The sequence below is a fragment of the Vollenhovia emeryi genome, unplaced genomic scaffold, assembly GCF_000949405.1.
Source record: "Vollenhovia emeryi isolate VEMERY1.0 unplaced genomic scaffold, V.emery_V1.0 DF939128.1, whole genome shotgun sequence".
Lineage (NCBI taxonomy): Eukaryota > Metazoa > Arthropoda > Insecta > Hymenoptera > Formicidae > Vollenhovia > Vollenhovia emeryi.
In genome coordinates, this window is record NW_011967238.1 from 2,627,324 (window position 1) to 2,649,331 (window position 22,008).

The following is a 22,008-nucleotide window of genomic DNA, read 5'->3' on the forward strand; positions in this document are numbered from 1 at the left end:
GTGCATTTTGTGCGGTGAAACGGTAACTCGCGTCTTCTATTTCCGTCTCGATTTCTGCTTCGAGCGAATAGCTCGCGCGGGACGAAGCTGCAATGAGCCTATATCGTTGAACGAAGTCGTAATTGATTGCCGATTGTTCGCGAAAGGAGGAAGAGGACCGAGTGCGCGAGTGAATGTTAGTGCTAGTGTTGTGCTTGGAAGGAAACCAGTGGGAATTGCGAACTGTTTCGTTGCGCCATTCGCGGACGGTTGCTCGTTGCGTCGTGATTTGAATGTGGCCGTTTCTCTCGTGCGTCGTCGCATTCCGCGTCGATTGACAATTTATCTCCGATTCTTCGCGAAAGGAGGAAGAGGACCGAGTGCGCGTGTGAGTGTCAGTGTTAGGCTGATGGCAGACAACAATCCGTAAGCGCTTAAGACTGACGTAGCCGTAGACTTAAGGTAAGGCAGAGAAAAACGTAAGCCGTGGAACACGTGTTCCTTACGGCTTACGTTTTTCTCTGCCTTACCTTAAGTCTACGACTACGTCAGTCTTAAGCGCTTACGGATTGTTCTCTGCCATCAGCCTTAAGCCTCCGCTACAATGATTCTCGGTTCTGATTGTAGACAGAACCGAGAATCATTGTAGCGGAGGCTTTAGTGTTAGTGTCGCGTCGACGGAAACGGGCGCAGCCGGCCATCCGAGAGGTCAGCCTGAGAGGAGGAGCAGGCCTCGGCAAGGGCATCGGGCACCGGCGGAGGAACTTACGGTAACTTTCATTTTGCACAAAAGCGACCTTTTTAGCCATTTATTTTCGAGTCGTTACACTGCACCATAACTTAACAGCTAGAAAGAAGTAATTTGAAAATTTATTAAAGTTCGTTCCTGCGATTTTTTTCCGAAATACGTTTAATTGTTTAAGTATAAATATCTCTTGACTCCTTGCGTTCTGTGTCGATTGATAATTTATTTTCGATTCTTTGTTACAGGAGTACGAGGACCGAGTGCGCGAGTGAGTGATAGTGCTAGTGTTGTGCTTCGAAGGAAACCAGTGCATCCGAGAGGACAGCCTGAGTGGAGGAGGAGGCCTGAGCAAGGGCATCATGCATCGGCGGAGCAACCTTGCGGTACTTATCTTCCACTTTGCGCAAACGCGATCTTTTTCGCCGTTTTTTTTTCGAGTCATTGTATTGCACCATAACTTAACAATTAGAGAGAAAGAAGTAATTTGAGATTTTATTAAAGTTCCCGTGAATTTTTTTCGAAAGACGTTTAATTATTCAAGTATAGATATTTTATTGATTAGAAAGTTCATTACGCGTTAGAAGTGTATTTTAAGACTTTGTTTTTTTAACATTATTTGAATATTAATTTCACGTTTGTGCATTACAGAATCATCGTAGCGACGTTGCAGTTATAACTCCGCTGTTGCGCGTCAGGGTCGGTGAGTGCTGAATTAATTTTTATTATTGAGGTAACGGATCTGTGGTAGATTTGTTGAATATATACATATACTAATGATGCATATATGTGTCAATCTGTTAATATAAAGATATTAAATAGGAATGTAAAGCATTTCGTGCATCCGTTACCTTAAAATTGATAAGTTAAAACAGATTAGGAGAAATTTAATCCTGGATTTTACAATGACATATATTTTGTTGCATAACGTAGTGTGTATACGAGAACGTACTCTTGCACACACTACGTACAAAGTAAACATCGAGAATACCATGAGAATATGTAGTATTTATTATTTTAATTAACAATGTTATTTAGTTAATTAAAGTTTATTTTATTCAGCACATGTGTGCATTACATTATTCTTCATAAATATACTGACAAAGGAAGAAAAGGTAATAGATGAAACAAAATTATAACAATCGAGATATTTTTGAGACTTTTAAATTTACTGCTGTACTTAAGTTTACTCATGGTATTCATACATATAATATGTTGTTATCCACAGGGAATAAGTATGAAATATTTGTATATTGTTATTTATGAGATATGTTATTTTTTATTATTACTATCATTTCGTTCTCCATTTCACTACAATCTTTTGTCCAGGATTAAATTTTATATAAGTTAGTGCAGAAAAGGAATATACATATAAATATTCCTTTCTAAGTAGTATTGCTAATTTACTTATATACGTTTGTATGGTAATAATTAAATTGCAACAAATATTTTAACGTAATATATTTCTTACAAATTAGTAATCTATTTTTTTATAAAAGATACTTATGGTTACTGAATCATTATTACCTACTTTAACGCACTAACTTTAGCCTAAGCTTTTATAACTTATATGTAGTTGTTGATAACTGGGTTGTATACCAGTTAGTAATATTATGACGTGAGATCCAATATACATTTTGTTATGAAAGAGGAGACTCAGCTTTCTCTAGAAATTATTTTAAAATCGATCGGTTTCGAGTCGCTTAAAAATACTTGAGTTGTAAATTAAGAAACATGGTATAACATATTACGCAACAAATAGTTCTAATAATCTACGAAGAGATATTTTTATTAAATTCTGTAATTCTAATTGGGAAATTTATATTATCCCTTTCGGATCTCACGTCATTCATCTGAATTTTTCATCTCTGCATGCTTTTGAGATGAGATTCAGAAACGAATCGTTCGAATCGACAAAAATACGCCCTTATGTCCCTTAGATTCAATCGGATGACGCGTCTAGCAATTTTTATTCATTAATTTCCAAATTAAAGTTCCGTTGTTTTTTACTTTATCGAGTTTAAAAGTTTTGTGTAAAGTTTAGAATCGCGATCCCTTCGAATCAAAACGCTGTCGAGATAGAGATTTTTTTTCTAATCGGTTATATATTTTAATTATTGGACACATATTTTAATTGCGAATAAACGCGTGTAAAGAATAAATTCGTGATGTAATTATTATTTTTATTGCTCACAGAACGCTGTACGTAATTGATTTAATTAATTTGACGACCCCTTCGCGACGCGTTCGTGTTTCGCGCATCATAAGCGTAGAATCTTACGCTTATTGCTGGCTCTGATCAGCTGGCAGCAGAAGGAGTATATCTCCTTGCTGTCGATTTCTGGCTACGTAAAGCCAGGGTATTGGCCAGAAAAAGGTGAGTTTGTCTGGCCAGAAGAAAGACAACGAAGTAGAGTACACAAGTGGTGTACGTATAACAACGTGCGATTGCACGTAATCGAAGACGGAAATATACCGTCTCCAATTAAATAAAACTTCTCTATATTCCGCGTAAATTAAAATCCCAATTAAAACTACCAAACGGTCGCGATTTAAAACCGAATTCGCACTTCTAAAATTTCAGGTGACCGCGATCGTAACTAAAGGTATATTAATGATAAGGCAGGAATATTATGTACGTAGAGAGAAATACGGGTAAAAGCCAGATAAACATCGGGTAGATAGGAAAATGAATAAACAAGAGTACGAGATAGGAATATGGGGCTGTAATTTTCGGCAATGAAGGGAAATTTAATTTGTATGATAATTTAGGTAGAAAATTTAAGAAATCTAGTTAGGAAAATGAATGTGTTACTATACGGGTAGGTTATAGGATTTGAGGATAATTCGATGAGTATAACATTTTATTTACTTTGTAGATTTATTACTGCACATTTTTATGCAACGGATTAACGTAAGGATGTGGTAGGTAGGATTGGGGGATAATTTCGGGGGGTGGGGGGGAGGGATTAATTTATTATATAGGATAACTGTAAAACGTGTATCGAATGCCGATGTTTTGATAGATTGGTATCTTCCCGGCGTCTGACATTCACGATATTTATCGTCTAGTTACCGTCCATGGTAGAATTTCCGCTTCACCTTGCGGCTCCGTCGATGCAAATATATGAGCGGCTCGGAAAGCTTTTTCGCTCTTTCGACTCGCTCAGGTCGCTTGTTCAAGACTTCGCTACGCGAGAAGTAAGTTCGACGAAACTTTCCGTTGCATTTTGTAAGGCAGAGTTACGTGACGTAACACGTTACGTTAGAATGCATTATATTGCCGGCTGCAGCATTAAAGTTGCTCTTGTCTTTCTCTCTCGACGTAATGCTTTACATCGTAAGACGAGACTCTTGTGAATTAATATCGTAAGAAAAAGGGCACATCCTCCACTCTCGGAGTAGATCTCACCTCGCCTGAATACGCAACTATCATTGAGAGAAGGAATATTAAAATTTAAAATATATTTGTACTTTTAATACGCAGTTGGAAAATTTGTGTTTTCTTGTTTAAAAAAGTGCCGGTTAAAATTTTTGTGTTAAATGTTTAACACATTCATGTGTTAATTTCACATATTGCTCTTGCGTTAATCGACCTTAAATGTAAAATTATTGAAACACTGAAAAGAAATGTTAAAACAACACAATATGCACTTATTTTCAATCTGACACAATGCATATGTTCTATTTTATTAGTAACAAAATTTATGTGTTAAAATTGACAGAATAAAACATTGATTTTATTCTGTATAACATAAGTGAGAGTGATTTCAAACCGACATTTGACTTATTACATCTTTAAAACGTAAAAATTACATTTTTTAACATTCATTTTGTCATTAAAAATGAGTTAATTTTTGCAGAAAATTTATTTCAAATTATTTTGAGATTTGCATTTGTTTTGTGTTAAAATATTAACAGAGTACTAGTGTGATCATTTAACATATCCATATTATGTTAAATTAACACACAAAAATGTGTGTGGACCGTTGGTGACATGTGATATCTGTTAAATTTAACACAAATTTTTCAACTGTGTATATTTAAAAGGGGTGGGAAGCCGTGTAATACACAGACGCGTGAAACGTCGAAGTAGGTTTTTATTGTTCCATATTTATACACATAATAAGCATACGAATACATCGTATTAGGTACTATAGATCGTATATGTAACTTACACGTATACTTATATGTATATATATATATTTATCTATAATATCCAGCGTTTTGTACAATAAATAAAGACTCTAGAGCATTTTAAACATAACATCGCGCGTTCCCGCGCGACCATTGCGTCGAGTATACAATAATTCAATAACGAGCTCTCTAATATATCCCTCATTACACTTAAGATTATCGCGAGAACGCGAATTACCGATGATTGTGGGCAGTTTTTACGATCGATATCACGAATATCTCAACTCCGAGTCGAGATATATTACTGACTACTTTTCTTCGCAATAGATGCCGCGATTTCGTATATGTTTATTATCTCGTCACGTTTCTTTCGCATTAATATATCAATTAATTGGTAATTATGGAATGATGGACTAACGAGCCTTTTCAATTGTTTTCTGTACGTGACGAAGGTCTCGAATTTACTTTCGACATCATTCAAGACGACAAATTGTCAAAGAAATTGAAAATCTTAATAAAAAAAGACATCCGCGAGAATGAAAATTAAATGCCCGTCGTACAACTCATTAAGGGCACTATCACATTTGACGTACGACAAATTTTTTTAAGTGTGTCGATTGGCCACAAGATAGAAGATTTCTAGACGCTCGGAAATTTTTCTATCCTGCGGCCAATCGACACGCTTGAAACATTTGTCGTACGACAAATGTAATACCAGCCTAATCCTTTGAATATCCCGACGACAAGTAGATGAATTAATAATCCCAATTAGACTTGTCCAAAAATCGATGCTAAATTTGGGAAAATTTGACCGAACGTGATTGAGCCAATTCCGGAGAATCGGCGAAAACACGCATGCGTTGAACCGTCGTCCGGTCTCGAGACTCGGGATCTCTCGAGAGACATATAACAATCCGGAGCCGAGGCGTCGGTAATAATTTTTCAATAAATGACGAGATATTAAAAAAAAAGTAATAACAGCCTCGCGCACGCGGATCGGATGTGAGAAATACGCAGCCGGGTCGTAACGCGAGTTACGGGATTCCCGTGTAATCGTCCGATAAATCCGCCGTATGCTCGAAAAGAAATATCGTGTTTAAGCTTAATTCGGAAGTGAGGGTGATAAAAATTGATGGCACGGTTCTCGCGTGGTTAACGCCCGCGGCCTCGTAAATTCTGCATAACGGTGCGACGTTTCGTTACGGAAACAACGGTAACTCTCGGGGCCGCTCTCGGGGGGGCACGGGGATCGATAAGCCGGCCTTCCTTCCCCGAGCTATCGAGCTCCGCCAGGCCTTAATCGCGTCCCATCGTGAGCTTTAATTGTTTACTCGCCCCTCCAACACTTACAGCACGGCGCCGCGCTATTGCACAATCGATATTAATTTACAGCAATCAGCGCGGCGTCGGCCTTAATTATTGATAATCCCCTCACACGCCCGTAGCTCTTTTGAAATGTCCGTATACGTCGATGCGGATGATTATTTTACGCTCTTATTTTCGTCACGTTAACACATCCGCGAGTTGTCCGACATTGTTCTAGATAAAGAACACAAACTCGCATACAAACGACCAAGATTAGTACTTTTTTGTTTAATCAATATTCAATTACTTTCTCGGGTGTATTTTTTACAATTTTGCAAACATCTAAATGAGGCTTATCAAGCGCATCGGACTTTTTAGGGATGCGTAATCGTTTTACATTCGCGTAATCGTTGCTCTCTCTCTCTCTCTCTTTCTCTCTTTATATATATAATGTTTCAATGTAATTGATTTAATTCGTCATTGATCACAATCACACTTCGCATCTTGATATTAATCGATCGATAATTCATATCGGATCTTTATGGCATTTTATATACCTATATATTTATATAAATATGATTATTTTAACAACTACATTATTTTATAATAGACTTTCTAGTAATAACGGCATCCCGATAATGAGTAATAAATTTGCTTTATAGAGTTACATACAAAACAATTAACAAAATAATAATTAGAATTGCTGTATTTCGAGTAGCACTTTATATTTTAAAGCGAAATAATTGTCGCCGCTTGAGTTATTAGTCGCGTAGTTGGATTAAACTATTATTTTCCTTACACACATAATTCATATAGCTCTACGATTGCACATCAATTTAATAAATGGAGAAAATAAAATGAGACTTAAATGTTAACGATGAAATTTGTGTCGTACGCAATGGAAACGCTAAGAGAATTACGTATTTCAATTACGTTCGCAGCTTATCAGATAACTGACGCTCTTAATCGTAGATGACTGTAGAGAAAAACATTCGAGAATTGCAGATTGAACGTGAAATTGTCACGGTACATCGATATCCTCCCTCGCGCGATATTTGGTTCGATAGTTTAGACTTTAAACATTCGACAATTCGCTACACCTATCCATCCTCGCAGAATCAGCTTGACCGCTGACACCTATTGTCATTTTACATTCGGCTAACATCCGGTAACATGTACGACATTCTGTCTATCGTGTCTCGAGTTCGTGCGAAAGAACGACGATTCGATTCGTTTGGTTATTTTTCGGAGACACGTATCATCCATGTACGATGAAATAATTTATATCGATGCGATTGGAAACCGCATAAATTATTGTATATCTTTTTCGAGAAACCGCGGACGGTATTTTATTCGTGTAAAGTTTAATAAAACTGCAGGAAGGAAATGTCAATTTAAATAATCGGACTTAGCATCCATTACTTTATGGAATAAAATTCTGACGGCGACTAGTTATTTTCTGAAAAAGATGGTGTGTTACTTATGCGGCTTGCAGTCGTATTGATTCATTTAAGTTGAACACTTAGATCTTTCGCTTAAAATTACGAGCAAAGTTCCGAAAAGCGTATTTACCTCAAATTATTTTAAAGCCTAGTGTAACGAAGAATAAGAGATATTCATCCACTTGCCGGTTGAAATTAATTTCATTTAACAAAAGTGCAAGTTAAATTTAGCCTCGCGGAGACGAACAAATCGTGATAAAAGATTCCGCTGCTTATTTTTCCGAGAGAGACATCGGAGCCGAACTTGACGGTAATTCGGGCAAAAATCTCTTTTCGGAACTTTAGCCAAAATTACAATTACTTATCGTAAATACGCGCAACGTTGGACCGGTCTCAAAAGATATCCGTAGAAGACATCGATTTTTCGATAGCGCGCGTGTAGAAATTCCGAAACGGTCTACCTCTCCCTTCGCATTAAACATTAGAAACATTGAGAGATGTATAAAAATTCGACGATCAAAGCTATTGATGGTCTTTATATATTTTTTTTACTTTTTTCGCGAATAGGATATTCGATAATCGTGCAAAAAGACTCGATTTGTGCGGATTTGTTCCTCTTTCGGCGAATCAGGCTGATAAATCAGTAATTGCCGACGGTGTCGTGAAAAATGGGGGGGGAGTTATCTATTTGCGTAGTCGTTTGAAAATTCCAAGCGCGAATACGGAGATTTCGGTGATTTCGTTACGACGGCGGCAGAACGAAACAGAACGACGCCCCGTCGTCGCGACGACGTCGCGACACTCGCGAGCTGTACGTGACCCGAACCAGGTAATATAGGGTGTCTTGGAAAAGGCTTCACGAGCTTTTTTATACAGTACTTACCCGACTCTGTGAAAGAAAAATCCACTGCGTTATCGGGATCGTCAATAATGGAGAGGCGAATGTAGAAAATCTTTTGAAGCGCGCCTATAACTTTTTGCCTCGCACGATAAAGAAAGATGAAAATATTCTCACGAAAGGAAAGATTAATAAAACTTGAAGCGGTAGATCAGCTGTCGCTCGACGCTTCGCACAAAGCAGCTTTGACCGTAAGCCGCGGGCGTCTCGTCGCTATACTTGTGAAGACGTTAGCTGGGACTGGGTCACGGTGACCACTCACCACGGTCAACGTCAGCCTCGTTCCTAAGAGTACACCGTATACGGAAATCCCCGGAAGAGACGAGAGCGAATCTCGGGGGGGGAACTTCTTCCCGCGGAACTGCATTATCGCCGTTCAGACAGTTCTGCAATCTACATGAGGTTGCTGCATCAGTGGAACTCGAAATCGTCGAGAGCATACCTCATTCTCCCTCTCGCTCCCTCTCCTTCCCTCCGTCTCTTCGTATATTTGACGGAGACACACAAGACACCTCTTGGCCCCGTAGTCCCATTTCTCATCCCCCTCCGCCCCTCCCCGTAATCCCGCGCTCTTATCGGCGGGACGCGAGTCGGGCATCGAGATGTTCACCGCGATAAGGCAATTCGAGGGAACTTTTCTGACGGACTGGTATCGGAGAAAGGGGAACAGAGAGAGATGGAAAGAGAACGCTTCGAACATCCCCCAGCGTGGTCAAAGGGATGCCAAGAGGTGCGCCAAACGAGTACGCGTCCCTCAGCTATCGGAAAAGTATTTACGGAAAATCCCCAACGCGGTTCTCGCGCGAGAGATTCTGATGTTCCGTCATTCTTACTCTCTCTCTCTCCCTCTTTTTCTCTATTACGGATTTCGTTGGGATTTGCGCCATTAAAGGGAGGGGAGAGGGGGCCACGTATTTTCGCAACGGACGCAAAGTGATCTTAACAACTTTTGCTGAAACTTCGGGAGTGCTCCTTCTTTCTCCCGGCTCTCGCGATGAATCTGTTCGTAGAAACTTAGATCCGCGCCGCAAAAAAAAACGTGGTCATCACGTACGAAGAGGAAAATAATTAGCTTGGAAATAATTTTTTATCTAATACAGCTGCAAATGCATTAAGTCCAAGTATCGAAGCAGACTTTTTCCAATAAAAGCCGATGCAAAATCACCTCGTTTAGCGAATTTGTTGCAAGAGAGGACGCGTTGGCATGTAACTGAAGAAAACACCACGGGGAAAAAAATGAACCCCGCGGTACACGCGCTTTGTCCGCGACAAACTTTTTGCTCTCGCCACAAAGGGCCTTTGATTAAAAACCGTGCGGAATGGCGAAGAGCGAGATGTCCACGAAGGACCACGGGGGCAAAGAGGGCGCGAGGGGAAGAAAAATTGCCTAATGGGTAATTCATTCTCAGCGAAGGAACAAACGACGGCGGACGTCGCTGAAAAATATTCGAGTGGCCGACGGATCCGGGGGATCTATAAGGGGATAGAACAGAAGAAGCTCTCTCGCGTGGGAATCGCAGATGATATCGATGCTCTTCCTACGCTCGATCTCGCTGCGCCCCTCGCGATCCCGATCCCCCTTAAAAGTCGTCGGAGCCATCGAATCGCAAATCCCGCCGACGTGATTCTCTCCGTGCGATTACCTGGAACCGGGAACGCGGATCCAAATCGCAGTTTTGTCTTCGCGATGCTGATCGAGTGTCCACGATGATGACGTTAAGTTAATTGCGAAAGATACCTTCGATGTCAATGATCGAGCGTCCGGTCGCCGGTGGAATTTTAACCCCTTGCGACTCCCTCGTTTCGCTTGACATTAGCTCGCGCATCGATTGATGCACACCGAGTGTTGCGCATGAGAAAGAGTGACACGATAAATGGAGCTTATTAATTGCCTTGCGTGAAATTTAATTTTAGTTAAAAATGTTTTAAACGACTCACCTGAATATGCGCTTTAAATATTGACGTGTGTAACGATCATATTTTATTTTGTAACCGCGTAGAACATACTCCTTTTGTTTTTATCTAGTACTATCCGTTAAAGTTAGTAAAAACAGATCGTAATAATGTAGTAAGTCGTAGTATAAATTTAGAAAAAGGAGATCGATTCCGTAATTAAAAATTGTTCCGTGAGAGCTTAAATTATATATCGCGGAGAAAGTTCGCGATGCTAAAATTATTTAATTCGGCGCGCGGGCATTTTATAGATACGCAACTAACGTAACACGTGTACGTCGAGTACACAGTCGACGGATTTCCGTAACCCGGCGTAATGCTCCTAAGATTACTCGCACGGCAGCATCCAAAGTGTTAGCACAATCGCGTTAATTAGTCTGAGACGGAGAGACACAGTCGGGGCGCGATCTGGCGATCTGGGCGTCTCGAGTTCGATCGATCGTCCGTTTAATTTCACTACTGCCAGGACCTGAAGAGGATGCTCGACGAGAGGAGGCCGACGAGGGTCGCCCAGCCGACGAGATCGAGCGCGCCCCGCCTGGATCCGGTGCCGCCGTTGACGCAGGTCTCGCGGATGCTGATGATCTTGAGGCCGCGGCGCGACAGGAGATTGTGAACGCCTCGTTTGTCGCTCTTCTGCAAAGTGTGCTCGCGTGACAACAGGAGGGAGTAGAGCTGACTGTTGGGACTCCGGGAGCAGAAAGTCAACACCATGTCCGAGGCGACGGCCTTCATTACGTGCACGTTGCCGGCGAACTGCTGGTACGAATGCCTCTCCGCTAAGGTACCTGCAAATTAAATCAGCAACCGGGTTAAAAGAAGCAACGGGACGTAATACGCAAGACAAGGGGGGGAGGGGGAGAGGGAAGAAGGTGAGAGGGTGAGGAGGCCTCCCTATCGAATTTCCTGCCCCGGCTTTTCGCGTCAGCTTCCGTCCGCTGCACGAAGTAGAATCTCTTGTACAAACGGAACTGTCGCGACTGCAGAAATAAATGTCTGTCGACGACAAGTCTATTTTTACGAAGTAGTTTTATCTTCACGTGGAATGCTCTTGAGTGAAATAGGAAGAAGGGTGGAAGAGCGGGGACACTTTGTACTCACGGATTTTTGTTTCACGTGAAAATAACTTGTCGTGATATGAAAGATAAAAACTGGGAAAATTCAAGCTCCCCGTCCGGAGATTATTTAAAAGATTAAAAGATCCTGCAAATAATATAATATGTTTTAAACGAGAATTCTGAGACGTGTGTCAGGCAAATAATAGCACGGTAATAAAAATTTACCCGGCGGTGCGGTTGATCCGGTAAATTTAACACGCACGCATTAATGGCGAGAATGATAGATGAGGCTCTCCGGGCCGCAGAGCTTTCCGAAATGGGTATCTAAGATATTGTCGGGATAGGGACGCGCGACAATAAAGAAGGATTGAGCAAGCAACGAAAGCTTGACTTTCCAATTTCCTGTCTCTACTGATACGGCGACGAGACGAAACATTATATAGTTCACCTATATACAACGCCGTTGTCCCACAAATAATGCAACTCATGTATATTACACACTAATCTACACGTGTGCACACATAGTGAATGAAAAAGGCATTTGGATACCTCGTTTATTTTTGGGAAAATTTTGCACGAAAGAAAAAACGTTTCTACGAGTTGGTTTATTCAGTGTATTACTGGAAACGCAAACAGAATGTAATAAAAATACGACGTTACCTTCTTGTTTTGCATAAAATTTTTTCAAACGGGACAAGGTACGCAAATATTTTTCCACATACTGCACGCATGTGTACCGCACTGTGTGCCGACGATATTAAAAAATTATACTTTCAAGCTTATTTGGATTTAAAGAAAATTATGATGTTGCGTCATGTACGCTCCACCACATGAAGGCGTTATACAAAATTGATGTGCCGTCCGATGAGCTTTCAGATTCGATTAATCTCCTTATAGCATTTGGGTGGTGATTAAGTAGTTCGGGTAATGAGTACGAGCGTTGCGAAGCAATAAAAAGGCTGATGCGAGTAGTACGAAATTACAAAGAAACCAAAGTGTTTCCTTTAGAAACTTCCACAGCGAGTAACAAATAGTGGCGCAATACCATTGTATTTAGTATCATTTATCACGGACTTGGCACTTTTATCTGAACACGTTTAATGGACTAAGTCGGGGCTTTGACAAATGTAAGTTTCAACCACTTCACCGGACCCTGAGATATAAACTCCAACCCGTGCAATGTTTAATCTGCAAAAATGTTTGATCTAAGTGAATTGACCGGGATAAAACACGGCGGGTGTTCCGCACCTAAACGCCACCGTCTGCTTCGTGTAAACGATGCAAAAAATTCACAGTCACGTTTTTATCACGCGTTATTCTTCGTCTTGCGGCTCGCGGCTATTTTCACATTAAACCGAGTTAATTGGGCCGCTATTTGCAAACGCTGGGATAATCGGACAATTACAATATACTTGAATAATCAGAATTGCAGTGATTTGATTACGACCTCACTTGTTGGCGTAGTTCAGACGGGATTCGATGATAATTCGTGACGACGCGAAATATACGGGTGTGAAGTGGAAATACGCAATATTACGGCTCATTACGTAGTTGAGAGCGCACTTAACGTTATGAAGGGAAATATACGGAGACGAGACGGCAAGCACGTGTACAATCTATATGCGCAATGTGCAGCGACCATAAGCGATGCATATGCATTCCACATTTCGCGGGATCATCGCGCGATGTCGGAAATATTTCGCTGGAGATAGCACTTTAATACCGACATTTAGACGCATCCGTTACGTTTACAACTAAACTTGTGCACAGAGAGGAGGGACGGATCCCACCCCTGTGGGGTCTACCGCCAGGTTTTAATGCGATCTTCATACGTTTTTTTATAGTTCCAAAGTCGAATGAAAATGTCAAAAAGTTCTCATCTCGAAGACATACAAATATACATCTTCCTTGAGAATTCCTTGAGAAGGACCGCAACCCGTACGGTCGAAGCGTCGGATTTAAATAAAGAGACCATCTGCCAGTCTAAAGTCGTTACACAATTCTTTTTATCGTTAATCAACTAGTGGCGATTCACATTCTTTCGTTGTTAAAGATACATATATCTATATAACATTTTTATGCCACTCGACATTCGTAATTGAAGTTGACCAAAGTGTCGTTAAACAACAACGTCGTTCCACGTATGGATACGTGACATATCGATCATTGCCGCAAGACACTGTCGTATCCTGACAATTCATTGAAATGACGATTCATTGAAACGGTTGCGATTGACATTTACTGCGACTGGATTGTTCCGGCTATTAAGCAAAGCGACGGTGAATCGCGCGCAGTCGACGAAATCGAAAGCGCGACGCGATACCCGTAATTACATCGTGGTAGCAATTAGATGTTTACTTACTCGCGTTTACTTGCCAATTGCGAAGTCACGAATTATATTAAAACGACATGGTAATTGCAACGTGCACGACTAATTGCATATGCCGCGAATATGCCGGCAATGTCAGCGCCGTAATCGCTTCAATCGATACATTGTCCTGATCAGTATTCAAAATCGTTCCCGTAGCGCGACACTATCATTACATTTTCCTAACTACTGTGTATATCGCCGCCCTAAATTGAGCGATTGAGCGATGGATTGCAATTTACTTCTCTCCGCGCGTATGTAAACAATTATAAATTAACGGCCAAACGGTATACCTTACCGATAAACGAGAAATCGTATATTAACAAGCAAACCAATTAACTGATTAGCCTAATGACTATATTCATCTGCCTCTCTCTTTCTGTCTGCTCCTTGCTGCAATATTATAACGTATGCCACAAATGTTTATATTCACCGAGGGGAAAAAATTTTGAAAAGAAATATTTTTTTATTCAACTGTGCACAGCGATTACGAACTGCCAAGCAAATATTAATCAATTCACAAAAATATTTGTCAATTCAAAAAAATACACGTTTTCCGCTAGATGACTGTCTGTTTAATTTAAAAACATGTATATTTGAATCAAAAAAATACCGCCAACTAAAACTTATTTAGTCAATTAAATAACTTTTTTTTTACTTAGTGTAGTTGTCGTTTAGGGTCTTCAGTTAAAGTAACACTTAAAAAAATTCTTCTAACTTAACTTCCATTACATTTTATTTGGTTTAAATTGAATTAAATTTTGTGCGATTTCTTTGATCGTGTAGCACTTTTGCGTATGCATCTCTTCATCTCTAACTTTTAAGAAAAGAGCAGCGCTACCCGTTTGCAAGTTTGAAAACTAGGTCGTTGGTGCAAAGATAAGAGGTCTTTATCTTCTCTGAAAAGTTGTTCCAACCGCGCTTAGATCCTGGGCGGGCGGCACTTACATCCATATATTAGTCTCTCAAGGGTCTCTTCATCGTCTCGTCAAGCGTCCAGTAGCCGCGAACTACGTTGCGCGAGAATTATGAATTCCATCGCGAAAAACTGCCCCGAATCTTCGTTTTTAGTGCCTAAAGTACGGCGGCTGCAAGCCCTGATGAGATTCCCGGCCGAAGTTGGGGGGGAAGTTAAATTTGGTGAGAGGAAGATGTCGGAGGAAAGTTTTCATTTCGCGTCGTCTATAAAACGGCAAAAACACTCTCGCGAGCGAATCCTCGCGCGGTCCTAGTGCTTCCGGCTCAAGGACCGGCTAATGCACGAAATTGATTTAACTTTCCGTAATAAAGTCGTTCATGTTGGGCCGACGAAAAAGTGACCATTGATCGCGCGCGCGTCTCTCTTTTTCCGCCTTAAGGAAAACGACGCGATATGTTAGCATGTTTTGCGTCTTTTGTGCAATCAGCTGCGCGCGCGCGTGTGCATGTGTACGTGCGTGCGGGCGAATGTTATTTTAGCCGGCAAGGTATTCGAGATACGTGCAATTTCAAAATTTCGCGTCAGCGAAAATTGCATTTTAAATTAATAACAGCCCGTTGTTTGTCGGAGAGAGATATTTGACTTGATATTTATTTTTTATTACTTTTTATTTTTTATCCGGCACGCCGCTGTCTCGAAATTTAATCAACCGCAGGATAAATTTAATTGTTCACACATGTGTACACGTATTTTATCGTCATGTTTTCTCCCTCCTCCCCCTTCTCCCTTTCTCTCTCTTTTTCTCTGATATAGAAAGATATTCCTCAGGAATTCTATTACGCTGGAATTTTTCTGGTGCCTCGATATTGAAATACTAGGTCAAAATTGGGTTTAACGAGAACTTTCTGACGCAAAACGTCAAAATTAAAAAATGCTCCTCAAGTAATTTAACAGAAATGCATTCTTGCTTGAAACAGATAATTATAACACTTGCTTTATGAAAAAGGTTCGCGATCAATTAAATTTTCACTAACGAAGTATCGATTATTGATCAGGGAAGAGATGTTCTTCAAATGTTTGGAAATTGATTTGAAAACTGTCGCGTATCAAACGTCCATGGCACTCAACACACTGGCGAATTAAAGCGATATAAAGGAATTGATTTGAGTAATTCTTTTTTAATTTTATTAGAACATCTTCATCATTGTACGGATCGCGTATTTATCACTTTTAGCTGAAAAGCAGAAAACTTATATAATCTTGCCGCTTGAAAGGTACGGCGAAAGTCGCTCATTTCAGAGAAACCTGTCGTTTTCCTGAATGAAGATTCATTCGCGAGAGGATTAATATGAGAGCGAACTCGGTAACTGTCCCAAAGTTCCGGCGACTCCACAAACAACGTCCGTGCATCAATCGGGTATATACGCTCTTGCAGCCTCACGATGCGGCATATTATCCTCGGTAGTTCAGATCGTTTTCGGTTTTCGGATTAGTATACTCCGGCAGACAGGCTGAACTGAAACGAAATCCCGGAGAGACCTCAATCCGCATTACGTTCCGCGTCTGCTCGCGCGCCATTATACAGGATCTCGTATTTGCTGTTGGCCGATAGCGAAGGATAGTGGCGGACAAGCTATTCGGCAGAGTGGTTGCCCGCGGGGTAGAAGGGAGAGGAGGGGGAGGAGGAGGAGAACTTGCAGAGTCGGCCGGAAAGAAATTAGAAAGAGCAGATGGCCGTGCGACTTTTGAAAAATTATTTTCCACGTCGACGAGCGCTTTCTTCTCGGAGGTGCGCCTCGCGACGAATTCTCCGCGTTCCCCGTCATTCCCTCGACAGCCGGCAGTCGTAATTGGATGCCTCGACTTCGCCGGCTTACGACGGCTGAATCTTATCCCGGCTCGGCTGACGGTTAACCGATAATCACACGGACGATTCCACGAATTCATTAAGATCGTTAGCCGTCTTGGGATTTTAATTGCCGCTGGCGAATCGTGTTCTGGTGAATTACATTGATACGCGATTGTTCGTTCCATCTAGGGAGGGGATGTTATCTTGTTTAATATCTCGTTTACGTTCTTCCTTATCTGGAACGAAAGTTATCCTAACGGATAACAATTACATCGAGTCCCTTAACTCAATTCAGTGAATTGGCGTTTTCTTGTAATGCTATTAAGTGATTTTGTCAACTTCGGTGTGATCAGAAAGGATCATGTAGACTCCCACGTATAATGCGCTTCAAGAAGATACATATCTAGGATACTCGTGAATTTTTGCTCTATATAATGTTAATAAATTGGCGATTATTTTTGACAGAATTTCTAGAAATGTTAAACAAAACTCTGTATTTTTATTCGAATCACAGAAATCAGCAATCTGCTTTTCACTGAATAAACTTTTTAATCTGCCAATGGACGCGAACATAAGGAGGTCGAAGTTCAAGAAAGTATCTAGCGAGCCAAACAGTTTCGTTGAACCAATTTAATCTCGTATCTTTCCTCTTTTCGAGATCTTTATCCCTACCATCGGTCCAAATGTCGAACGAGTGCAATAATCCGTTTCCATTTCACCTTTATTTTTTACTTCCATTGCTCTGCCGTACTGCTATTAATCCATTTCGAATACCTTTATCATAATATCATTATTTCATTTTATTTTCATCTTCCCAGCGTATTGAAAACGCACCGGTCGCCTTGTCCAATTTATCTTATAACCCGATTTTAATTAATTTCTCTTATAATAATTGCTAATTAACTTTGAACAAAGATAACTGGAATTGATCAAAAAATTCACACGTAAAAAGAAACACGCTTTGTTTTGAGTAGTTATTTTTTATTTACGCAACATATTATCTCTGAGATTTGTTCCGCTTGTTTCGTACTTAAAGCTTCTTTCGAGGTTTGCGATGCGAATCTCTGCCGAGGAATAAATTTTGATTGATTCTTCTACGAGTGGAATGACGTCAATTCGTTGCGTGTGTTCGTCTTCGTTTGACGACCCATCAAGACGCGTATCTGTCTTAAGAGCCGCCAGACTAATGGCACGTTCCTAATGCCGATGCAACTTTGGGCGCGATCAACCCGGTCGAATCGTTAATCCAATTTACCCTCTGCGAGGAGTTGCCCCGAAACTTTCGCCCACCCGTCCGGCATGATCGGTTATTCGGACTGGCTTATGATAATCATCCTCGAAAGAACTTTAAACTCCGCGCCTAAGTTCGCGCACTGGATATATCTGTATCCTCTGTCGCTCGACTCCTTGTGGAAACAAGAGAAGAGCTTTTCGTGCGCGAAACGAAAATTCTGATGATAACTTTCTTACCAACGAAATTGTATCAAGAACTCTGATTGCTTCTTTTAATCCTTTCATATTGATATCTGTCTCGATACTCATGTTTAAAGAGGATGTTATGCGATTGTTGTTTCTTCAAACGTTTTATAAAAGAAGTGACATTTTAATTGATGAATAATCCGAATTTATTATCAAGTCAGCTGTTTATTTTTTCCCTTTTGAAAATTTCATTACACACAATGGATCGATAAAATCCGTAGCACGCAGAGACAGGAGAGGAAGAGAATTACGGGAAAGGAATAATAATGCGAGAGACGCGCAAAAGCGCAACACGTTTTCGTCAGAATTTGAGAGAAATTGAAAAATTCCAACGAAAAAGCCGTGTTTTAATTTTGTCTATTCGCAAACGGCTATAATTCGCGACGTAATAAAGCTGTGGGTTGTACGCCAAAATTGTCGCACGTTTCGCGGAGATTGTTCATCTTTCCTTTTTGCAATCTCGAAGGGTCCTTTACAGCTCCATTTCGTTTCTAAAGAGACACTCGGGTGAAGATCGATTGGGCGAAACGCTGCTCAAGACTGATTGAAAAATTAAGACTCCCAGTTTTATCACGAAAGGTTTCTTAATTCGACTAACTGTGTAACATGGAAAATCAATCGCAATGAGAGCCGTAACTCGTCTTATAATTGGAATGGTCGGGATACTTTGGAACTCATCGAGAGAAGCGGAATGCTGAGAGATTCGATTAAGATATAAAGAACTAAAGCCGACCCACGCCGCTCGATTTCCATCGATTTGTTCAAGAGAAGTTATAACCTGGAACCGTGTTACTCTAATTTCGCCAGATGTTACTAATCACAAGCCTCATTTTGCGCAATTACTCCTTACGCAAATATGTTTTCGCATCAGACTCCCGTTTACAAGGTTCATTGCGTGGATGTCAAATGTGCAATACAAACGCATTAATTTGCACACCAATGGTAATTAATGCATCTGGTTTCAATATTAATTTACGTACTCTAGCCGAGAGTAGCCATCGTCTACTTGTTAATTAAATCGCAACGTTGCATTATCGAATTGTATTTGCAATTAGATGCCATTTAATACCATAATGAAAACCGCTTAACGGAAAGAAGTGCATCTTATTATTAAAAATTAAAATGTGTATGTAAGCATACAGGGGATTTTTTTCTTAAAATTTACCTATACATTTTACTAGTAAATGGTAAAATTTCGGAATAAAATTCTGCAAAATGTCATGTTGTTCCATAATTACATGATTTTAAGGGTAAAGTTTAAGAAAAAATTGTCTCTGTGTGGAGTAGCGAAGAAATAACAGAGCCAGAATAGCATGGAAATTTTGAGGAACTAATTGAAATTTGGCTAGCCGAGTAGAGATAAACGAACGCTTTACCGTTCTGCGAGGTCATGGCACGCCATAAGCCCTTTCTCCTGGAGATATCTGGTATCCGGAAGGTGTATTCTACGCTTCCAGACTCCTCAGTCCACAATAGTCTCAACGCAGCGTGATCTAGCGGTCTCAACTTGACGATCGGACAAGACTCTACGACATAGGAGCCGCCCGCTGGCTTTGTATGGTCCATCTTGTGTTCCAGAACTTCCACGACGTACCATTTACCCATTATCTGTAAGAAAATGTTTTCATCAGAATCGACCTGAAAGATCTCTTGAGCGTGTAGAATACGCTAAGCGCTGAGTATGGATAAAAAGACACTCCACCCGTTCGATATCCTTCCGCAAACATCATTTTCCCTTAAGCTTCAATTTGTAAGATACTCGAGATATTAAAAAGTTAGGAAGAAGAAAAAAAAAGATAAAAATTTCTGGCTCGGGGAAAATTAGTTCTAGATCGGTCAAAGAGCTTACAGACGGTGGAAAGTGCGGGGACACCAAGTGTGTGCGCGGGGGAGTCTCTGGGAGTAATCCAGCAACTTCGGGGAAAGTAGGTACAGATAATTCCGCGAAGAGCTTAAAGCAAATTACGAGCGATTTATTGGCCGCGCGGCCGTTAGTGATTAAGTCCGTGGAAATAATATCATCGAGGGCCGAATAACCACCGAATCCCGATCAGCATAATGCGCTCGGGATTTTTTTTTCTCTTTCCAGCTCGATCGTTTCGATTTTATACCTCCGTAAAATCTTGCTCTAATCGGATTGCGCCGCGCAATACTGAAGCTCGCTTAATAGTAATCCGTACATTTATTCGCTAGATTTATCTTTTATTATATCCGAAGTGTCGATTGACCTCGCAACTCTGCGGCTTTTGTGAGGTCCCGTCGACATTCGTGATAAACAATGACACGGGCAATCTTAAACAGATAGTTATTTATTATACAGTAGTTGCGAGTATCGTCGAGGGGATAAGGAGTTCGTCAATCTTACTTGTAGTGACGTTGACTGATGCGCGTTAGAGAAGTGGGATTAGAGGAAGCTGAGGATTAAATGTACAAAGAATTAATCTCAACAAAATGTCGGGGAAAATCAGACGCCTGCCGATCTCGATTATACATATAGCAACGGCGTCGAATAGCGCAGACTACAAAATCGGTCGCAAGGCATTCCGTGAAAGCTAATCTTGACAATCCTTCTCACGTAACGCAGCTATTTTGTAAAGAAACTCGATCTTTAGAAAGCAGAGCGGCCAACTCCCTCGCCGGTATGCAATAAATGCAGCTTTTACTTCTCGCGTTCTCATCCGGGGAGGGAAACTCGATTTGGCTTTCGGTTTAATTTGCGCGTCCTGAAAGTTACACACTATACGCAAACGTAGGTAATTGTTTATTCAATTCGCTCGTATATTAAACACGATGCTAATGTAGCCATTGAAAGCGCTTAGGTTCAAAGTTGATGTACCGCGTTGATGCAGATTATCAACTTGTTGAGCTCAGATGGTACGATACTCGGTTTTGCCCGCGGGAACCGGCTAAGGAGAGTTCGTTGAACAATGACTATAATAATCCTTGCGAAGGTCCGAGGTCCATAAAGGCTCTAGTCTGGCTGCTTTGCCTTCGCGGTACCCAATGAATTTCCAGTCTCCCGCAAACGCGTCTCTCTGTTGCTTCGAGGATGATGATGTTCACAGAAAGCGCAATGCGCGAAATGCCGTTCTTATTAACTTTGAGCTTATTAATTTCTTTTGTCATCTATTTTCCCCCTTGAAACTTTTAGAGAAGCAGAAAAGATAAGACGCAGGGAGAGAGAATTCGTCGAAAGTTCGTTGTGCTCAATTGTTAATTTTGACAATTGTAGACACTCGGCCTTTCTTGCCACATTTTTACAGGTCGAGAGAGCTTCGGCGAAAACGACATCCGGTAATTTCCGAGCACTCCGTGTCTACAAGTGAAACCGAAATAGACGCGGTTCTCGTTTTTGCAAGTAGATATATGCGTATCCACGTGTACCGCGTGCATGCATGTGTGTACGTGCGTACACACCCCGGCTTTATTGTACCGGAAAAGCGCCGTAAATCATTGTCGTCGAGGTGTACGTGATACTGGGTCACACAGCGTGGTCGGGGGATTAAAATTAACGAGATAATAAATATGGCCTTTGCCGAATAGACCGCAAAAATTTCAATTGTCGTTTCGTGAGAATCTCGCCGCGTGAACAATCACGGTTTAAAACTGTTCTATTTTCATTTTTCTTTTTTTTTTTAATTTTTGAACAAACGTCTGCATGCAAATTCTGTTAATATTTAAACGGAAATCCGCAATGATGGCACGATATTATACGTACGAACTTGAAATTCTTTTGCATTAGAAAAATTAGAGAATTTACATAGAAATAAAAAGTAAGTAACTCTGACTATCATTTTCTGCGCAGATAATATAATAAGTATATATGAGACACAGCGACGAGAAAAGATAATGGAGATAATTTTAATCTTGCGCGAGGAT

At 40.7% G+C, this 22,008-nt stretch overlaps 1 protein-coding gene across 1 annotated transcript in view; it reads right to left on the reverse strand.

Annotated features, from left to right (window-relative positions):
* Window positions 1-4,801: 4,801 nt before the first annotated feature.
* The window catches only part of LOC105568659, a 68,975-nt gene continuing 51,768 nt past the window's right edge, over window positions 4,802-22,008 (reverse strand). The window contains exons 2-3 of the mRNA XM_012024494.1: window positions 19,506-19,737; window positions 4,802-11,244 (exon numbers count right to left, since the gene is read on the reverse strand). Of these exons, the coding sequence (XP_011879884.1) occupies window positions 10,913-11,244; window positions 19,506-19,737 (564 nt within the window). The 3' untranslated portion in view covers window positions 4,802-10,912. The remainder of the gene's footprint in view (window positions 11,245-19,505; window positions 19,738-22,008) is intronic.